Source organism: Rhineura floridana, chromosome 6, assembly GCF_030035675.1.
Source record: "Rhineura floridana isolate rRhiFlo1 chromosome 6, rRhiFlo1.hap2, whole genome shotgun sequence".
Lineage (NCBI taxonomy): Eukaryota > Metazoa > Chordata > Lepidosauria > Squamata > Rhineuridae > Rhineura > Rhineura floridana.
In genome coordinates, this window is record NC_084485.1 from 97,532,553 (window position 1) to 97,551,543 (window position 18,991).

The 18,991-nt window shown below is 42.4% G+C and overlaps 1 protein-coding gene across 1 annotated transcript; it reads right to left on the reverse strand.

The window, feature by feature from the left end:
* Positions 1 to 16,655: 16,655 nt before the first annotated feature.
* On the reverse strand, positions 16,656 to 18,198 carry TACSTD2 (tumor associated calcium signal transducer 2). The gene has a single exon (XM_061630490.1). It carries the CDS (start codon positions 18,072 to 18,074, stop codon positions 17,148 to 17,150), a length of 927 nt encoding a protein of 308 aa, XP_061486474.1. The 5' UTR covers positions 18,075 to 18,198; the 3' UTR covers positions 16,656 to 17,147.
* Between the last annotated feature and the right edge of the window lie 793 nt (positions 18,199 to 18,991).

Consider the following 18,991-nt stretch of genomic DNA (forward strand, 5'->3'; position numbering starts at 1 on the left):
GGGCTACAGGGGCCCTCGGGCCAGTGTCCCACCTGGCCACCCTTTGGAACCGGCCCTGGGCATCTGACTGGCCACTGTGAGAATAGGATCCTGGACTTGATGTGCCATTGGCCTGATCCAGCAGATTCATCTTATGTTCTTAAAATGGTGCAGGAGCAGAGTCAGTCACAAAATGATGGCAGTTGGAAGCAGAGTTTGGCATAATCACCTGGCGATTACTAATATCATTTTGTATTGATATGTAATCCATCTTTGGAAATTGCTAAATTCTTTGCCACAGTGCATTCCTTATGGCAAGGAATTCTGCAGCTCAGCATTGGTGCAGACATTGGTTCTGCAGGCATTGTGACTAAGGCTGTAATCCAATTCACCAATAGGCAAAAAACCTTGTAGTTTAAGATTGTACCTATAGCCAACAGATATTTCTATCAAACTTTAAAAAGAGATACTGTCGCGCCCAGGCTGGGACTCAATGACCAGACTCGATGGTGTAAGAAATTCTTTCTTTATTAAGGAGATATCAACGTTATATTTGCTGCGCTTCATACAAACCTCTATTCTAAATCACTAACTTCCCTAACTACCTGATCCTGCAGCACTGAAAGAAAGTTGACAGAGCAAGGTTTTCCCGTCTCTACGACCCTTATGAAGGAGGGAGGCAGGCGCATAACCTCGCGCTTCTCCTGAGAGTTCCCCCTCCTTCCCCCCTTTTCTGCTCATCCCGCCTTTGCCTACGCCGGGCTCGAGGAGACGGGGGATCCTTGGGCCCCTCCCCTTCCGAAGTGCTGACTTCCCTATCCAGCACGTGGGGGGCAGGGGATGGAGAGCTGGGCTGCGGCTTCTTCCCAGGACTGCTGGGTTGAGGTGGGGTTAGGAATCCTCCTTCCTCCGACTCCTCCTCCCACCCCCCTCCCTGCGGCGTGAAGGGAGGCGTGAGAACTGGCAGGGATGAATCTTCAGCCGTTGGAATTCCAAGGTCTCTAACTGTCGGCATCTCTTTCCCGTCCCCTTCCTCTTCGCTCCCCATCTGCAATTCCTGGAATCCCAAATCCCCCTCCCCACTCTCTCCTACTGCACTTTCAGGATTCCAATCTGAAATCCCAACAGATACCTCTCTGAGATGTTCTTCCAAGCTACACAGGAAGTGGATTGGACTGTGAAAGACCAACCCAAATTGTGTTTGCATTTTGACAAATTTGTAGGGCAGCACTATATCTCAGAGAGAAGGTCTCCTGCTCCCCTGGTGCATTCACTATAGCTGCCAATCTCCCTGCTTTTTAAAGTTTGATAGAAATAGCTGTTGGCTATAGGTATGTTCTTACACTGCAAAAAAATTTGCCTATTAGTGAATTTCTCTGCTTTTTAATCCAGTAAGAAATGGGATCCTGTGCAAGTTTGCTGAGCATGGATTGATCATCTGCATGTTTATTGAGTTCAGTGGGATTTACTCTCCTGCAATCATGGTTAGGATAGGTGAAACTGACCACAAGGGATGGGGAGGGGATGAGGGGGAGGGGAGCAGGCAGGAAAGGGAGGAGGAGGTCAGGTTTGAGGCCTGGAGTGGGCAGCGGAGGAGGAAGAAGGAAGAGGGGAGGAGAAGAAGAACGGAAGGAGGGGAAAGGGAGGTCTGCATGCTTATTGAGTGGGATTTACTCCTGTGCAATCATGGCTAGGATAGGTAAAACTGACCATGGGGGAGGAGGAGGGGAGGTGAGAATAGAGTGAAGGAGGAAGGGGGAGAAAGGAGCAGAAAGAGGGAATTGGAAGGGTAGGGGGTGAAGGAACAGGGAGGGAAGGGGCAAAAGGTAGGTGATGGGAGGGAAGACAAGGGGAGGGGAGGTTTGATCATTTGATCATGGCTAGGATAGATAAAACTGACCATGGGGAGGAGGAGGGGGAGGGGAAAGAAGAGGAAGGGGGAGAAGGGAACAGAAGGGGGAATGAGGGGGTTAGAAGGGGGTGAGGAATGAAGGAATGGGGAGAGAAGGGACAAAAGGGAGGTGATGGGAGGGAGGAAGAGAGGGCAGGTTTGATCATTTGCATGCTTATTGAGTTCAATGGGATTTACTCCCATGCAATCATGCTTAGGATAGATGACACTGACCATGGGGGAGGAGGAGGGGAGGAAGGGGAAAGAGTGGATGGGGAGGAGAAGGGAGGGGTGAAGGAAGAGGGAGGGATGGGGCAAGAGGGAGAGGATAGGAGGGAGGAGGAGGGTAGGGTAGGTTTGATCATTTGCATGCTTATTGGGATCAATGGGATTTACCCCCATGCAATCATGTTTAGGATAGATAAAACTGACCATGGGGGAGGAGGAGGAGAGGAAGGGGAAAGAGGGGATGGGGAGGAGAAGGGAGGGGTGAAGGAAGAGTGAGGGAAGGGGCAAGAGGGCGAGAATAGGAGGGAGGAGGAGGGGAGGGCAGGTTTGATCATTTGCATGCTTTTTGAGTTTAGTGGGATTTAGTCCTGTGCAATCATGCTTAGGATAGGTGAAACTGACCTGGGGGAGGGGGAGGGAGGGGAGAAGGGGGTTGAACTCGATGGCCTTGTAGGCCCCTTCCAACCCTACTATTCTATTATTCTAAGGGGGCAGGAAGGAGAGGGAGGAAGGGGGAGGGGAAGGAAGGAGATTGGATGGGCACTGGGCAGAGGGGAAGCCCCTTTCCTTTCCAAAAGGAAAACACTGTGAACAGTATCATTCTTTTTCAGGGTTTCCTCTATGTTTTTATTGTAGAGCAGGCACATGTAGCCTCCCACTCAAATTTAAACCAAAGCTTTCCCTGGCCACATCCACACCAGATCTTTATTTCACTTTAGACAGTCATAGCTTCTCCCAAAGAGTCCTGGGAACAGTAGTTAGTGAAGGGTGCTGAGAGTTGCTAGGAGATGCCCTGTTCCCCTCACAGACCTTCAATCAGAGCAGCTGACTGTTAAACCACTCTGGCCACTGGAGCTCTGTTAGAGGAATAGAAGTCTCCTCTCAGCACCATTCACAAACTACACTTCCCAGGATTCTTTGGTGGAGGACATGACTGTCTCAAGTGAAATCAAAGTCTGGTGTGGGTGTGGCCCCAATTAGGCAAGCCCAGCAGCTGTGAGTCTGGCTTTTAGAACACTGACAATTGGTTCTTACTGAGCATGCCCAGGCTTATCATTGAGTTCAATGCTAATTTTTTTAAATTAATTAAAAATCAGCCAGGCTTTTTTTTTTAACCTTTAAACTGCAGAAGATGAAGGTCAGAGTATGGGGCAAGGTAAGTAATAGGATTACAGGTACTCTGTGAACATGGCTGATTTTTAATGAATTTCAACAGATTATGAGAACTCTGACAGAAAAAAATCCAAGTGGGGTCTGGGTTTTTCTCTCTCTGTTTTTACACTTTGAACTCTCGATTATCTCTGTTTTGTGTATCACCATGAAAATTGAGAGGGTTGTTAAGTAAGCATTTCTGAATTCAGGACTATCAGGGCCTGTCCAAACTCACCCAGATAATCCACATTTTCCCTATTCGCTTTGTGCTTGGATAGTCCCCACTTCTGCTGTTTGATCACTTTTTTCAAGGTAAAGAAATCTGCTGTTTTTGCGCCCACACATTAAAAACATTATTTTCGGTTTTCCCCAAAGCCCCATCCCACTCCGCCCCTGTGAGGCAGTTGGTCCACAAAATATGACATGTGGTCTCTCCCCTTGCACCAAAGCACCAAAGCACACTAACAAGCAGGCGCTTGGATGCAAGAGTGCGTTGCCTTCACCCCCCTCCTTCTCCCTTTCCTTCCCGTGGCCCTTTGCAAAGCACCAGGCTCTTGCTTTTCTCTGCCGTGTGTGCCTGTGCGTGTCTCGAGAGAGGAGGAAAGAGCAAAGCGAGCTCCCTGCACCAACCAGCCGCACTTAAGTGAGACCAGCCAGGAAAAGGGAGGCTTTACAAACAACCGCAATTGCAGAGCAGCTGTCCAGTTCACAGGCTGGCTAAAAATAAACGGCTGTAGCTGCTTCTGTGCAAATGCACATTTTTGCATCTGCGCAGTAGAAGTTGCAGAGCCCCCCCAACACCACCCCATTGCTCTGATTGGTTCCGTTTTCCCAGGCTTTCCCCGGACAGTCGCGCACATGCGCAAAAGTGGAAATACGTTATTGGCTGGGAATGAGGGAAGGGGTATGGGGAAACGCCCATGGACCGCCCACAGCTCTAAAGTCCGCGGAATTGCATCCGAGCGCCTTAAGGTACAACGGATGATTCCCAATTTAAAAAAGCATATCGCATTTTTCGCAGTACTGCAAATGCGGATTTAACCACGCAAAAATGCGCAAAAACAGACAACGTCATATGGACCACCTAAAATTAATGAATACACAAAGCGATCATATCGCACATTATACAGTTGTTTGGATGAGCCCTAAATTTTGTAAGGGTTTATCTTGAAATGAGCTTATGGGAAGCATCAGAATGGCATGGGGGGTATGTTCAATTTAGCATTGTGGAATGTGGAAAATCCATGCTGACTATAGTATACAGCCACTCTTATGGTTGTATAATCACATTTACGTGGGAGTAAGTCCCATTGAACCCAACAAGGGTTGCCTCTGAGTAGACATATATTGAATTGCAGCCTTGTCTTATTCTGCATCTTAGTCAAAATATGCTGATTCAGAGCTGAGGAGGCTGGCCCATTAGGACGAATGGGGCACTACCCCCCCCACCTCAGTCTGCCCTCAACCAGCCCTCACCTGCCTGCCTTCTTTTTCACAAGCAGTCCAGGGGATGGCATTGCTTGTCAGCTTCTTTCTCCTTAGTCTCATTGACACAAAAATATTTGGCATTACAGTGTGGGGAGGTACTCTGGGACCGGTCAGTAAAAAATAAATATATAAACATTATTACTTTTAAATGGTCAAATTTTAAAAACATTTTTTAAAAACTGGACAAAATTTGGAGGGGGCACAAAACAACTTTTGGCATCATGGCATCTCAGTGGGGGACTGATAGGAGCAGTCAAAGTATTTTTTCTTCGTATGGAAGGGTACAAAAAAACCCTTTGTATGGCTAAATGTGGGTCACAGGCTAGCCACCCCTGCTCTAAGTGGAAGAGATTGTTTGTGTTTTTCCCTTCCTGTCCCCACATACCACAAATATTTGTTCCTATTTCCTTTTTCTCTCATTCTCATTTCACACCTAACTTGTACTTTAGGCTACAATCCAATACATGTCTACTCAGATGTAAGCTCCTTTGGGTTCAATGTGACTTACTCCCAGGTAAGTTTGTACTGGATTGCAGCCTTAGTTTCTGTCCCCCAAACTGCCAATTTCTTTCAGTTGTACTCTACAGTCCCTTTCAGGGCTGTGGAGTCAGAGTGGTGGAGTCGGAGTCGGGAGCAATTTTGGGTGGAGTCGAAGTCAGTAGAAATGTACCGACTCCGGCTTCAAAATAAATTTTGATTGACAATTTTTTTAAAAATATAAATTCAAAATGTCAAAGAAGCTTCCCATGAAGTCAGCTGTAGTTGAGCATTCCACCATAACTCAAGATGGAAAACATTTTGTGTGTCGGTGTATGACACAGGACCCAGATGAAGACAAATGCAGTGATGCCAAGATCAGCGCATATTCAGGCAGCGATAAAAATGCTCCTACAAGAGCTTCCAATTTAAAAAGACATTTACAGCACTTTCCAGGGCTGTGGAATCGGAAGCAATTTTGGATGGAGTTGGAGTCGGACAGTAGAAAAATAGAGGAGTTGGAGTCGGAGTCAAAGGTTTGGAGTACCAACTCCACAGCCCTGGTCCCTTTGCATTCACTTCTTTCTATAACAGCTTTAATCTCTTATCCCCTTTCTTTCTATTCCTAGTTTATTAATTAAAAATAACACAATTTTATCTCACTTTCTGATTTCCTTCAACAACTCCTCTGGCCCTTTTCTCTCAGAGGACAAAGACCTCCCTTCCCTCCCACACACCTTGAACTTTTCTGTCTCCCAGCCACCTTTATTCAGCATGCAAGAAGTTGCTGGTGCTGGCATCCGTCCAATCAGAAGACTATGGCATGTCTAAGAGGTGGGGCAAGCAAGGGAGGAGGGACTGGGCAGGCTGTGCCACTGAGGCCTGCCTTAAAGTGGCTTGAGCCCACCATATGAGAAACACTGTGTTAACCACAGTTTAGCATAATGAGAACAAGCTGCAGTAAGCCTCAGAGCTCCTCCTCTCTCCTCCCACTAGGGTGTGAGAAGTTTGGAAACTTTCACATCCATTTTTGTTTAACCACAACTTCTCATATTGTCAGAAATGACAACTGTATTTGCTGTTAATAATGGCTTATTTGGAACAAGCCACCTTAAAACCACAGGTTATGCTGTTGGCTTGTTTAATGAAACCACAGTTAATGTTAACAACAGTTCAGGGTTTGGAAGACACGCCAAACCATGATTAATGGAAACTATATGTGAACGGTTTTGAACCACTGCAGCCATGTCAGAGACTCAGCTTGCTGCAACTCATTCTCGTCACACTAAACTATGGTTTAGCCTGACATCCGAAAGCAGCTGCTGCAGAGATACTGTGTTAACTGTGGGCACATGAAGCATACATTATGGGACTAAATTCACATTATGCACTCTGCTTTCGTTAAAACACCCTTGACTGGCAATCCTGCATATTAATATTCCAAAGTCATCATCAAATATAGAATGGGTAATTATAGGATATCTCTATTGAAATCCAACAGTGAATATCTCTTAATATGGAAATGTGGCGTGTATAGTCATACAATTAGAAATGTATAAGTGCTGGTTTTCTTTAAATAGACAGTCAGATCAAAAGACATAAGTAGTCATTACAGGCTGTGGCTGTTCTTGAATTTCAGTGAAGACACAGCACCTTTTATTTTGAGGAGAGGAACTAAAAGGACTTTTTAATGAAGTCCTGAAAATTCTCTGAACCTTAGGTCCATCTTAGGACATCAGGTAAAATTACTTTCTATACATAACACCAGGCACCTATGATGTGCATAGATGTTGGGTCCTACACACTTTCTACTGGATTTTACCAAGGGCAAGCTCTGAGATATATCTAAGAATATAGCATCCCTTTAAAATATGCTCCCAGCATTTTGCCACTGAGATAAAAAGAAAAACACCATCTGCATTTCATTAATGGGAGGCCTGCTTTGCCTACCAAACACTGTGTCTAGAGGTTCTAAAGCAAAAAAAACAAAAAGGAGCAGGCTGGGTTGAAATGCTATTCTGCTGAAATGTGGAGTAATTCCAAGATTAAAATTTTGTAGGATTAATTCATGTCAATGTCTGGATTTTTAGTGAAAAACACAGAGAGACACATTCCAATAAATAACATGTCACCTTCGTATCTTGCACACTCTACTTTTGTAATGCAAGCCTGAATGGAATTTATGTTACCTCAGAGGAGTGCTATTCATACAATTATATAACCAATCTTAAAATCCAAACTTTTCCTGGCTGCCAGGTTCCTCAGTATGATAGCTTACTAAAAAGAAAATGATGAAATCCTGTTGTTTTTTCTCTACCTTTCTGGTGTCTGCAGATAGTTTTTTAAAAATAACCCTTTGCATTAAAAATTTTTAGCCAGTCTTGTACGAAGTAACTATGTCTGTGTGAATATTTGGGGGGGGGGGATTTGAACTAGGAAATTTTCCACCCTTGGTGCATCCAGAACTTCATTCAAATAGGGAATTTACTAGAAAAGTCCAATTATTATACCATTGTTCAGCATTTTTCTTCTGCTGAAAGAAGACTATATATATTACACACGCACACTCTTAAGTCTAGTGGGGACAGACGTTTATTCCATTTTAAAATTGCCTGAGAAATAATGGGAGCAAATGTCACTACTCCTTTTGGGGTCCATCTCTAAAACCTCAGAGGATAATTACAAATCCATTCTCATTCTGCCTTTCATTTAGATAACAACCATGTGCCTCTCCATAATTGTTTCCCTAGGTTGTAAAGTGTGCTGGAGTTGGATTCTAAGTGTATTGTCCCTCAGGGAGCAAAGACCTTCATGAAAATAAAATGAGGATCTTGTCAGGTTATTCAGTGTGTGCAAAATTTTAACGAGGCAAAACTGTGACATAAGGAATAGTGCTCTGGCTGCAAATATATGTGTGTGTAGAAAAAAAACCTGGGAAAGTAAAATCTTCCTGTCCTGATAGGCAATTGTAACATCTCAAGATTAATTTTAGCATTAAAATGAAGTAATTGCGGCACTTAGAAATTTATCAAAACCCTGAGGCAGATCAATAGGAAGGCTTTGAAAAGGGTAATTGTACCTGCATGGGGAAGATTATTGCTGTAATAGTATTAACCATCCCAATTATGGAATAGGGAATTGAGGAGCAATTTGTTAATATTATAGCCATTCTCTGAAGAAGTGGTTAAACCCTAAGATATAAATTATTTTGTGTTTATCGCTATTGTATCACAATTATTTAATTACTTAAACTATTCTGTCATATCTCGTTTTTTATAAAGTACTTGTGATTTGACATGTCTATATATTTCCTATGCATATCAAAGGAAAAGAAATCAATTTCCAATATAGTAAGATCGCTTTGTACTATTTACAGTATGATTATGTTAAAACAGCAAATATTTCAACATCTAAGAAAATTATAATCGCATGAGCTTTTATGGTCCAGAGTTCATTTCATCAGATGTATGAAGGTGAAAGGGGCCCTGATCCATGACAGCTTATGCTACAATAATGCTGTTCGTCTTTTGAAGACCCTATGCTTTATCTTTCTTGCAGTAGTGGCCTAACATGGATACCCATTTGGAATATGATTATGATATAATATGATTTTAAATCAACCCCCCCCCAAAAAAGAACAGCAGCAGATAAGAGTGATTCTTCTTCATTGTACAGGCAATTTCCCCCCCTCTCTCACACACACAGAGTTCCTTTGCTGACTATATTGCAAAGTGTCAGAACATGAATCTGTGTTTCCATTCCAGAGATTACCAGTGTGTCTTTCTCAGGGCCCACTTTATTTTCTAGAGATAAGGCAGATAAACAAAAGTATTTTGATGCACAACCTGACCTACTGATGGGCGCTCAGGCTCTGTAGTAAGATTGGTACCACCTAACAGTAAGGTTTTCATGGAACATGCCAGTTGTGCATAGTAAAGGCACTGAATAAAAAGGGGTATGTGTGGTATTTTTTCTCAAAATGAAATGTGGTACAGCGAAAGCTTGTCATAACAACAGACAAAGTATGCACCGGCTTTATAGCAGAGCTTGGAAAAGTTACTTTTTTGAACTACAACTCCCATCAGCCCCAGCCAGCATGGCCACTGGATTGGGCTGATGGGAGTTGTAGTTCAAAAAAGTAACTTTTCCAAGCTCTGCCAGGGGTTCTGTGTTATAATGAAAATTGCTGAACTGTATACGTTATTTTACTCAGGAACATTGTCCTACCTGTGGTATATCCAAATCTGCAGTTCAGTGAGACATATAACAAGCTTCCACAGGATATAACTGTGGTGGGGTGTGTGTGTGTGTGTGTGTGAGTGAGTGAGTGAGAGAGAGAGAGAGAGAGAGAGGTAACATTGAATGTCACTCCTCTTCCACAGATACAACATTTTAATAACAATTTATTTTTCTTACAATTAAAACTAGGCAAAACTTTTTACTATGCCTTGATTAAAATTTGGTAGCACAACTAAAAGTCAGTTTATTTTTGTTTTAGGCCTAGTTACAAATGAATCATATTTAATGAAGTCATAATTTGACTGTTCATATTCTGAGAAAAAATGAATGTTGCCCATTGGGTAAGCATGGACAAAGTAGCTTTAGGGTGACATAGAACAAAGAAATAAGTGACTGTATGCCTATTCACATGACCTACTGGAGGTACAGTAGCCACAGGAAAAGCATGCCATCTCCCAGCCAGTGATCAGCCAGTTAATAAGAACATAAGAACATAAGAAGAGCCTGCTGGATCAGGCCAGTGGCCCATCTAGTCCAGCATCCTGTTCTCACAGTGGCCAACCAGGTGCCTGGGGGAAGCCCGCAAGCAGGACCCGAGTGCAAGAACACTCTCCCCTCCTGAGGCTTCCGGCAACTGGTTTTCAGAAGCATGCTGCCTCTGACTAGGGTGGCACAGCACAGCCATCATGGCTAGTAGCCATTGATAGCCCTGTCCTCCATGAATTTGTCTAATCTTCTTTTAAAGCCGTCCAAGCTGGTGGCCATTACTGCATCTTGTGGGAGCAAATTCCATAGTTTAACTATGCGCTGAGTAAAGAAGTACTTCCTTTTGTCTGTCCTGAATCTTCCAACATTCAGCTTCTTTGAATGTCCACGGGTTCTAGTATTATGAGAGAGTTGTGTGAATCCACTGCCAAGCACCAAGTTCAGTATAGTAGGGCCCCACTCATACAGCGGGTTACATTCCGGACCCCCGCTGTAAAGCGAAAACCGCTGTAAAGCAGAACCCATTGACTAACATTGACCAAAATGGTGCCCGACGGCAAAAAAACGCTGTAAAAGCAGGGCCTTTCTACAATCGACAACCGCTGCATTAGCGGAATGCTGTAAAGCGAAGCACTGTAAAGTGGGGCCCTACTGTACAGCCAATGCTCAAAAGGCAAGTGGTACACCAAAAGCTAAATTTACCCAGCTGACTACTGGCCACAGGTTAGAAGCTGTCACACACAGAAGTCCCTTCAGTGATGGCTGGTGCCTATTGGCATTGCCAGGAGGCCAACAGAAGATGGAGCCAGAGCCAACTAATTCTAGTTTTGTCCCCATTCTTCACCCTGTTGAGTTCCATAGGGGCAAAATCCAGACTAAAGAAGAGGAAGCTGACAGGCAGAGCACCCCATGGACTGGTTGTAGGTAAGAAGACAGGCAGGTGAAACTTAAGTTAGCTAACGGCAGACTGAGGTTGATACAACAGTGCCTCATTCATCCTAATAAACCAGCCTCCACTGAGTTTCTTGCAAAAGCTGGTCCCACTCACACAAATGACTACAACAGATTACAGTAGAAACAGACGTAAGAGGATATAGTCAAGAATTCAGTGCAAAAGAATAAACAATTTCAAGAAGTGTGATCTGTGGTCAGCTATTAAAATAAGAGCTGCCGGGGCACAAAATGTTGTTTAGGGTAAAGAGTGAGGAGAAATTGTAGTATTCTGTAGTGTTATTTGTAGTTTTGTAGTCCAATACAATAAAATAAAAGTGTTTGCCCCCGTCCCAACCCCCAGTCAGCCCTTTCAACTATCCATCAGCATGCCTGCCACCGTAAATCATTTGGCTTCTCCAAGGCCTATTATTGATTATCTTATCAGACAGCAACTCATAGGTTGATTCCATTGCACACTGTGATAAAGGGGGTTGTCTTGACAATGTGCCCACATTCCTAGTCAATCTCTAGTAAACTTGATTTCGGTGTGTGGATTATATAACTCAATATCAAATGCAATAACAGGCATATGCAGGTAAAGGAGGAAAGAGCTGGAGTTGTGGGAAGATTGAAACAGCAGGAAAGTAACACAACCTGATTCAGAAAGTACATGGAGTTTGTAAAAGTCATCTTCTTCATGCATCTTTTACCCCAGCTAGAATGACATATGGCCAGAGATATTCTCTGTGCTTCCTGCTGCAATTAATCTTTCTGTTCTTTTGATTAATTGCTGACATATACTGTATCCCTCCCCATTTATGACCTCTGAGCTTTCTCTATCCCTTAGCAGCATACACTACTGGTTCTTGATGACATACATAGAAATACCAAGGCCCAACCATTTTCAGATGAGGTTAATTAATTATAGTCACTTTGATACTAGTCTTTGGCCTAGTCGACTCTCACACACAAAAGTCTTTTCCTCCTAACCCCTCAATTATCAATATTTTTTTCTATTTTCTTTTGTGAAACAATTTTGATTGCTTGCACTTGTTTTCTTACTCATTATCCATTGGCTACATTTACACAGCATGACAAGTAATGGCTAATAGTTTATCATCAAAAATTCAGATTGCTCCTACTTCATTTTCCCCCCACTAGCAAGCAGGAACAACAAACCACAATGCTTGGCTTAGTGTTACATCTGAACCAGGGATTGTGGCTTGTTTATGTGGGCTTTTTATTGATTTTATCTGTAGAAACTTACAAAGAACATAATTTAAAACATAAATAAAATTCTGAACATGACTTGGAAGCCACAAGTGGTAGGCCAAGAACAAGTGTTGGCTTCAGATCATGGTTTGTTTGTAGTGAAATAAACTACAGTCCCTAATTTGGACACAACACTTAAGCCAGGATCATGGTTTGTTGCTTCCACTTGATAGCAGGGGTAGCCAAGTGGAAGCAATCTGCACATTCACAGTAAACCATTAACCATGTCTTACCCTGATGTATGAATGTACCCATTTTTTCTCTTTTCTGCTGTAGCTGGAAAACACAACCACAGCAGCTGAATCAGAAAAAAACAGTACATTTTATTCCTGACTAAACATGTCAGGAATAAAACATACTGTTTTTTCTGATTTACACTCCTTTTTAAGGGAAATTGTCTTTACTGGTTTGTAAAGCAGTTAGATCTGGTCAGCCATGGACAAAAAAAGTCTTAATCTCTCTAAAGATAAAGCAATACACCGGCTCAGTTTGGTTTTTTTTTCAAAAATTGTGACTGCCTGAAATATTTAATAAATAAAGACAGGGTGAGTAGAAATTACTGCTATAATTGTTTATACATACAATTTCCCAAAATAATTTTACTTGAAATGCAAGAGAAATAAAAACATTTGCTTTTCCTTTATAGCCATTGTTGTTTTCCTAAATATTTTTGTAGCTGTTTAAATCCTTCTTATATCCAAAGTTTAGAAATATGCCTAGCTATGACTACTTATGTTCTTGAAAAGAAGAGTTTAACTTTCTAGTGCAGTATCTGATGGAATGACCGAAGTTCTGAGAATCTTAGCTTCCATTACAAAACACATAAGCAAAATAGTAAGGTTCTAGCACTCGTTGCTGCTGTTGTTGCTATGTGTCTTCAAGCCGATTAAGACTTATGGCATCCCTATGAATTAGTGACCTCCAAGAGCATCTGTCATGAAGCACCCTGTTCAGATCTTGTAAGTTCAGGTCTGTGGCTTCCTTTATGGAATCAATCCATCGCTTGTTCGGCCTTCTTCTTTTTCTACTCCCTTCTGTTTTTCCCAGCATTGTTGTCTTTTCTAGTGAATCACGTCTTCTCATTATGTGTCCAAAGTATGATAACCTCAGTTTCATCATTTTACTTTCTAGTGACAGTTCTGGTTTAATTTGTTCTAACACCCAATTATTTGTCTTTTTCGCAGTCCATGGTATGCACAAAGCTCTCCTCCAACATCACATTTCAAATGAGTTGATTTTTCTCCTATCCGCTTTATTCATTGTCCAACTTTCACATCCATACATAGAGATTGGGAATACCATGATCTGAATTATCCTGATTTTAGTGTTCAGTGATACATCTTTGCATTTAAGGACCTTTTCTAGTTCTCTCATAGCTGTCCTCCCCAGTCCTAGCCATTTTCTGATTTCTTGACTATTGTCTCCATTTTGGTTAATGACTGTGCTGAAGTATTGATAATCCAGCACTCATTGCTACAGGATGAAAATCTTAAAACACGCAGGCAATGTACAAATAAAGCACATTTGAATTCTATAAAACACCTCAAGTCACCTGATTACACCACTATGGAAATAAAAGTTATGTTTGTCACTATTCTCTGCCAAAACACTTGAGAAAGCAATATTAAAAGCAATGTAAATATAAAAAGAGCCCTGCTGGATCAGACAAAAGGGTCTATTTAGTCAAGCATCCTGTTCCCCACAGTGACCAACCAGATATCTATAGTAAATTTTTTAAAATGTACTGCCTTCAAGTCGATTCCAACTTATGGCGACCCTATGAATAGGGTTTTCATGAGACTGAGAGGCAGTGACTGACCCAAAGTCACCCAGTGAGCTTCATGGCTGTGTGAGGATTCGAACCCTGGTCTCCCAGGTCATAGTCTAACACCTTAACCACTACACCACACTGGCTCTTGTGATATCTATAGTAAGCTTACCAAAAAAAGACATCAGGTCAATAGCCCTCAGTCCTGTTGTTCGCCAGCAAGTGGTCTTCAGAAGCATGGTGCCTCTGATCCTGGAGGTATCATGTAATCACATGACTAGCAACCACTGAAAGCCTTATCCTCCATTGTTACTTGTTGCAATGCTGCTCAGTCTTGCTTTTGTTTAAATGGCAAGTGTGCTAGTGCACATATGGAAATTCATGTGCTTTGTGTTGCATGATTAATAATAGTGCCAATCATGATTAAAAGTCATCTAAGTCCTTTTTAAGTTAAATCTTGCTCATGTTAATCATGGCTTATTTGAAACATTTAAATATTCTTTTTATCCTTTAACCGTGGAAATGGATGAGAACCATCTGAACATTGGGCTTAGATATATCAGGCCCAACCGGTTTAGAAACATCTACGTTAAAATCACCACCCTGGGTTGTGCTCTGAAAGCTATAAAGAGTCAGCACAGAGGTGAAGCTACTTCTGCAGAGCCATCCCCATCAGGAGATGGGTTACCGTGTTCTTTATCAGCTGAAGTTCCTGACCAGGGGAAGTTTCACGTAGAGTATATTTCCATAATCTTGTCTATAATAGTTACAGAAGCAACTATCACAACATCCAAATCTAAATAAAAGGATTGTCATCTTTTCTATGGATGGAAAACATTTTCTGGCTTCCAGTTCCAGGGCCAGTGATTGGTCCAACAACATCCAGACCCAATGCATTTGAGAGACTTCAGTGTTCTAGAAGGCAGGCAAGCAGTCAGTCAGTTTTGTCTTGAACAAGACTGAACTGCTTCCAACTTCCCTATAGTCTTGTAACTGCAGTTTAGGACTGAATTAGAATCAATTGTGGTGAAGTGATTAAGAGTGCTGGACTAGAAACTGGGAGAACAGGATTCAAATCCCCACTCAGCTCTGAAGCTCACTGGGTGACCTTGGGTCAGTCGCCATCTCTTCGCCGAACCTATCTCACGGGGTTGCTGTGAGGATAAAGTGGGAAGGAGGAAAACTATGTATGCCACCTAGGAGGAAAGGTGGGATATACATGAGATAGCAAATAAATAAAATCACAGAAGAACTTAATGCAGCTATTCTTAAATATTTTTCCATGCACCTAATGAAAGTTGCTAGGGGTCATGACAAACTACTTAATAATTTTTTAAATAATGTACAAAACCACTGTATTGTGAACATCATGAGTGGGGCCATAGGGCAGACCACTGAGAAAAGCCTACTTAACTGGTAACTTTTAAGGGGACAATTAGTAGATTGAAGCAGTGCCATCCATGTTATAAAAAACTATATGCCATAGTAAACATAGGTAGTCTATTTCAGGTGTGGGGAACCTTTGGCCATCCAGATGTTCCTGAACTACAACTCCCATCATCCCCGGTCGTTGGCCATGCTTGCTGTAGCTTATGGAGGGCCAAAGGTTCGTTACACATGGCCTATTTGATAAATCCAATCCTGGTCAAAATGACCTTGATCTCTGGTTGTGAGGGGGGGAAATCAAGTGCAGGAGCAAGAATAGACATTTTCAACAAGATTGTGCAATCTTTCCACAGAACACCTGAATGAAGCTTTCACATCACTTGAGAACCCTGACTTTGAAAAGGGGAAAGTTTCTGCTCACTGGGTTGCAAAAGCAAAACATATTCTCAGTTTCTGCTCCCCGGGTTGCAAAGGCAAATCATACTCTACAACTGATGAACATCATACCCATCAAGCATGCGGCACGTGGCTATACTAGAGCAGTCCTTGTACAACGGGAGCATCTTATTCAGTAGCAGTGGTTAAGGATTATTTTGCCTAAACTTTATTTCCAATATTTTTATGTGAATATGTCATGGAGTTGATGGGGAGGGCAATGATTGTGTCAGCTTGTAGTGACTTACTGCTTTTGGGGAGAGGCTCTGTAGCTAAGGTAACCATTCTATACTGGGGCAATAATACCCAAATTCAGCTTGAATAATCTATTTTGCTTCATTAAGTTAATAGTTAACAAGAGGAAGTACACTTCACAGCATGTCCAGGCATGCTATGTTGAATAATTCCAGGGCTGTTAAACAGCTGAGGCAGGGGAGAGGTTGCCAGCTGTGACACAATTCACAAAATATTAGTTAGCCAGCAGTTACTACATACACCAGGATGCCTTTACTACAAACTGCTGCTGTCACCAGATAAAACATCCCACGAAATAGCAATAGCTTGATTAGGTCATCTGCTGTGGATGCTGGACAACTTACATCACATCATCCAGAACGTTACTGGAGCAAACTTTCCCAGAGCTATTCAGAAGATATTAAAGACCACAGCCAGTCTGATCTATGCTTGGAGGGGAAACTCCTTTAGAAACACAGCATGAAGCTTAGCAACAGTTTAAAGTTAAAAAAAAATTATTTCAGGGAAAATTATATTACAAACACAGACAGACACCAATTCCACGGGAAATGCTCTGCTGGCATTCATTCATATAAGGTATTATTACGTCTTAAAAATACATCTTAGATTAGGGACAAAAATAATCATGTTTAAATGGAAGAAGGGAAACCTTTCAACAAATCAGCGGTTTTGTCAAAGGTAACGTTTTTAATAATAGAAAGTCAGTCTTAAATGTACAGACAGAACACACACACTGTAGCAACATGGAACAAAAAGTACTGGAGAAGGAAAAACAGCTACACATATACACACACAAAACAGGTATAGAAATGCAGTCAATATAAATTAAGCTGTGTAGCTATGGAACATTGTTTTCTTTTTAAAAAAAACTAACTATGAAACTAGAAAAGTTCAGGAGTGAGTATAGTACAAGGATTTTGTCCTTGAGACATTGATACTCATCTCAATTTAATTTCATCACATAGTATACTATAATTAAAGGAAAATGCTAACTATATCCCTATCACTTTTCCAATCTGCAATTGTAGACGTTTTGATAGAACTGTTGCTCTTAAAGCAAGCACCCTCCCCATCTTCAAAAGACGCGGTAGAAATCTTGCCATCTTCTTTCCATTGTATCAATGTCAAAATCTTAGTCCTACAGTCAAATTAAGGCACCTATGAATTTTGTCTTCTTCGCATTTCTCCCATCTCCTTAATCTCAACCTTCTCATACGAGCCAGTCCTTCGCCTCCCGGTAATCACAAGCACAGTTATCCCAATAACAATGGCCAAGACTACCACCACCACCACTGCAATAACACCTGCTGTCAGGCGCTTCATAGAGAACTCTGGTGGTTTTTCATCAACATAGTAGATTAGGATTTCTTCAATGTCTAGAGGTTCTCCATTGACAGAGAGATTAAATGCATTACTAGGCAGGAAAAGGGAGTCACCCTTGACGTCTTTTTCAAAGTAGTAAGCTACATCTGCAATATCAACATCTCTGAAAGACTTCTCTGAAGCATTCTGCTTCAAGTCGATATGGATGAATGGGTAGTCGTACACAACATCTGTGATGAACCTTGGATGGAGCATGTACCGGTTCTGAATGAGCTGTTGAAGATTGTTTTTCACTTCAGATTTGAGGAAGGGAGATTTTCGCACTTGGTGCTTTAGCCCAATAGAGATCCTGTTTGTTCTGATAAGTTCACTGCACCTCATATTGAGATCACCCTTGTCAGTTCTTCTTACCCCAGCACTGTTCACACACCAACAAGTCTCTGTCTGATTACACTGCCTGGCTTTGAAGAAGCCCCTGGCATCACAGTCTGGGTCATAAAGTCCATCATTGTCCACAAAGCCATGTTTGGGCTTTTTAAAGGTCCTGGGTTGTATGCGGTTCATTTCTGCCTTCATCAGCAGACATTTTGAAGTCAGCATTGAACAGTCCAGTCTCTGATTCGAACCGATCGCTGTGCAGATGCAGCTACCAGAGTCCGTCCTGCACTGTGCCCGTTTATTTGTTGGACACATGCAATCATTCTGGGCTGCTGATGCAGACACAAGCATCAAAATGAGTGCAGCCCCAAAAGCAGACTCCATGGATTTGGAGGAGATGAGCAGAAAAGTTCTTTAGGAAGAGGCAGATGAATATAGCAGCCTGAAGACAAGACCCATCCACCACAAGAGCCTCCCGGTTTCTGTGTGACAGGGCAGGACAGCTCCCTCTCTTTCTAAACTAACATCAGACCTGCCCAACCAGTCTGGCTGGTGCCTGTCAAACAAATCAGGTTTATGGTGACATAGAAAACGCACAGAAATCAAGAGAGCTGCACCTTCTTCAGTAGGGAGTGGTGGCAACTCTCTGCCTTCTCATACTTCCCACCCCTCCGCTTCCTGGTAATCACAAGTGCCTTCATTCCAGTAATAATGGCCAAGGCTTCCACCACCACCACCTGTCTTTCCTTCCATGAAGGAGGAAGCATGACATGCTAGAAACACAGAAACCAATACTACATTAAGCTCTTTGCAGATAGAAACGTGCCTGCCTCATAGGCCAAACTATACATAAGTGCTGGGTTAGAAGCTACAGTGAGGCCAAGCCCTGTCAACCTTCTTTCCGGTCAGCCACCTGCACACATGCACAGCCACATGAGAAAGCCCAAGATGCCTGCTAAATAGGGAACACAAACACTAGCTCCAGTGGTCAGTATACATAACAGCCAGGAGCAGTAGTGTAGTGGCAAATTCACAAGTGCAGGGTCCCTTCATGACAGTCACAGCCACACCCCTCCCTATTTTATTTTTGCTGCTGGTTGAGAATGAGATCCTAGTTAATGCCTTCTCCCACAGCTACATCTGTCCCTAGGAGCAAATAAACATGAAAGAGGAGAGTGTTAGCTACTGCAAAGAATCTTCTCAGTGGCTAACACACCTCCTTTAACTCTGGTTGGCTCCAATAAGCAGGAAAGGACAAGGAAGCATGCAAGAAGACTCTTCCCAGTGGGTCACTGATTCAT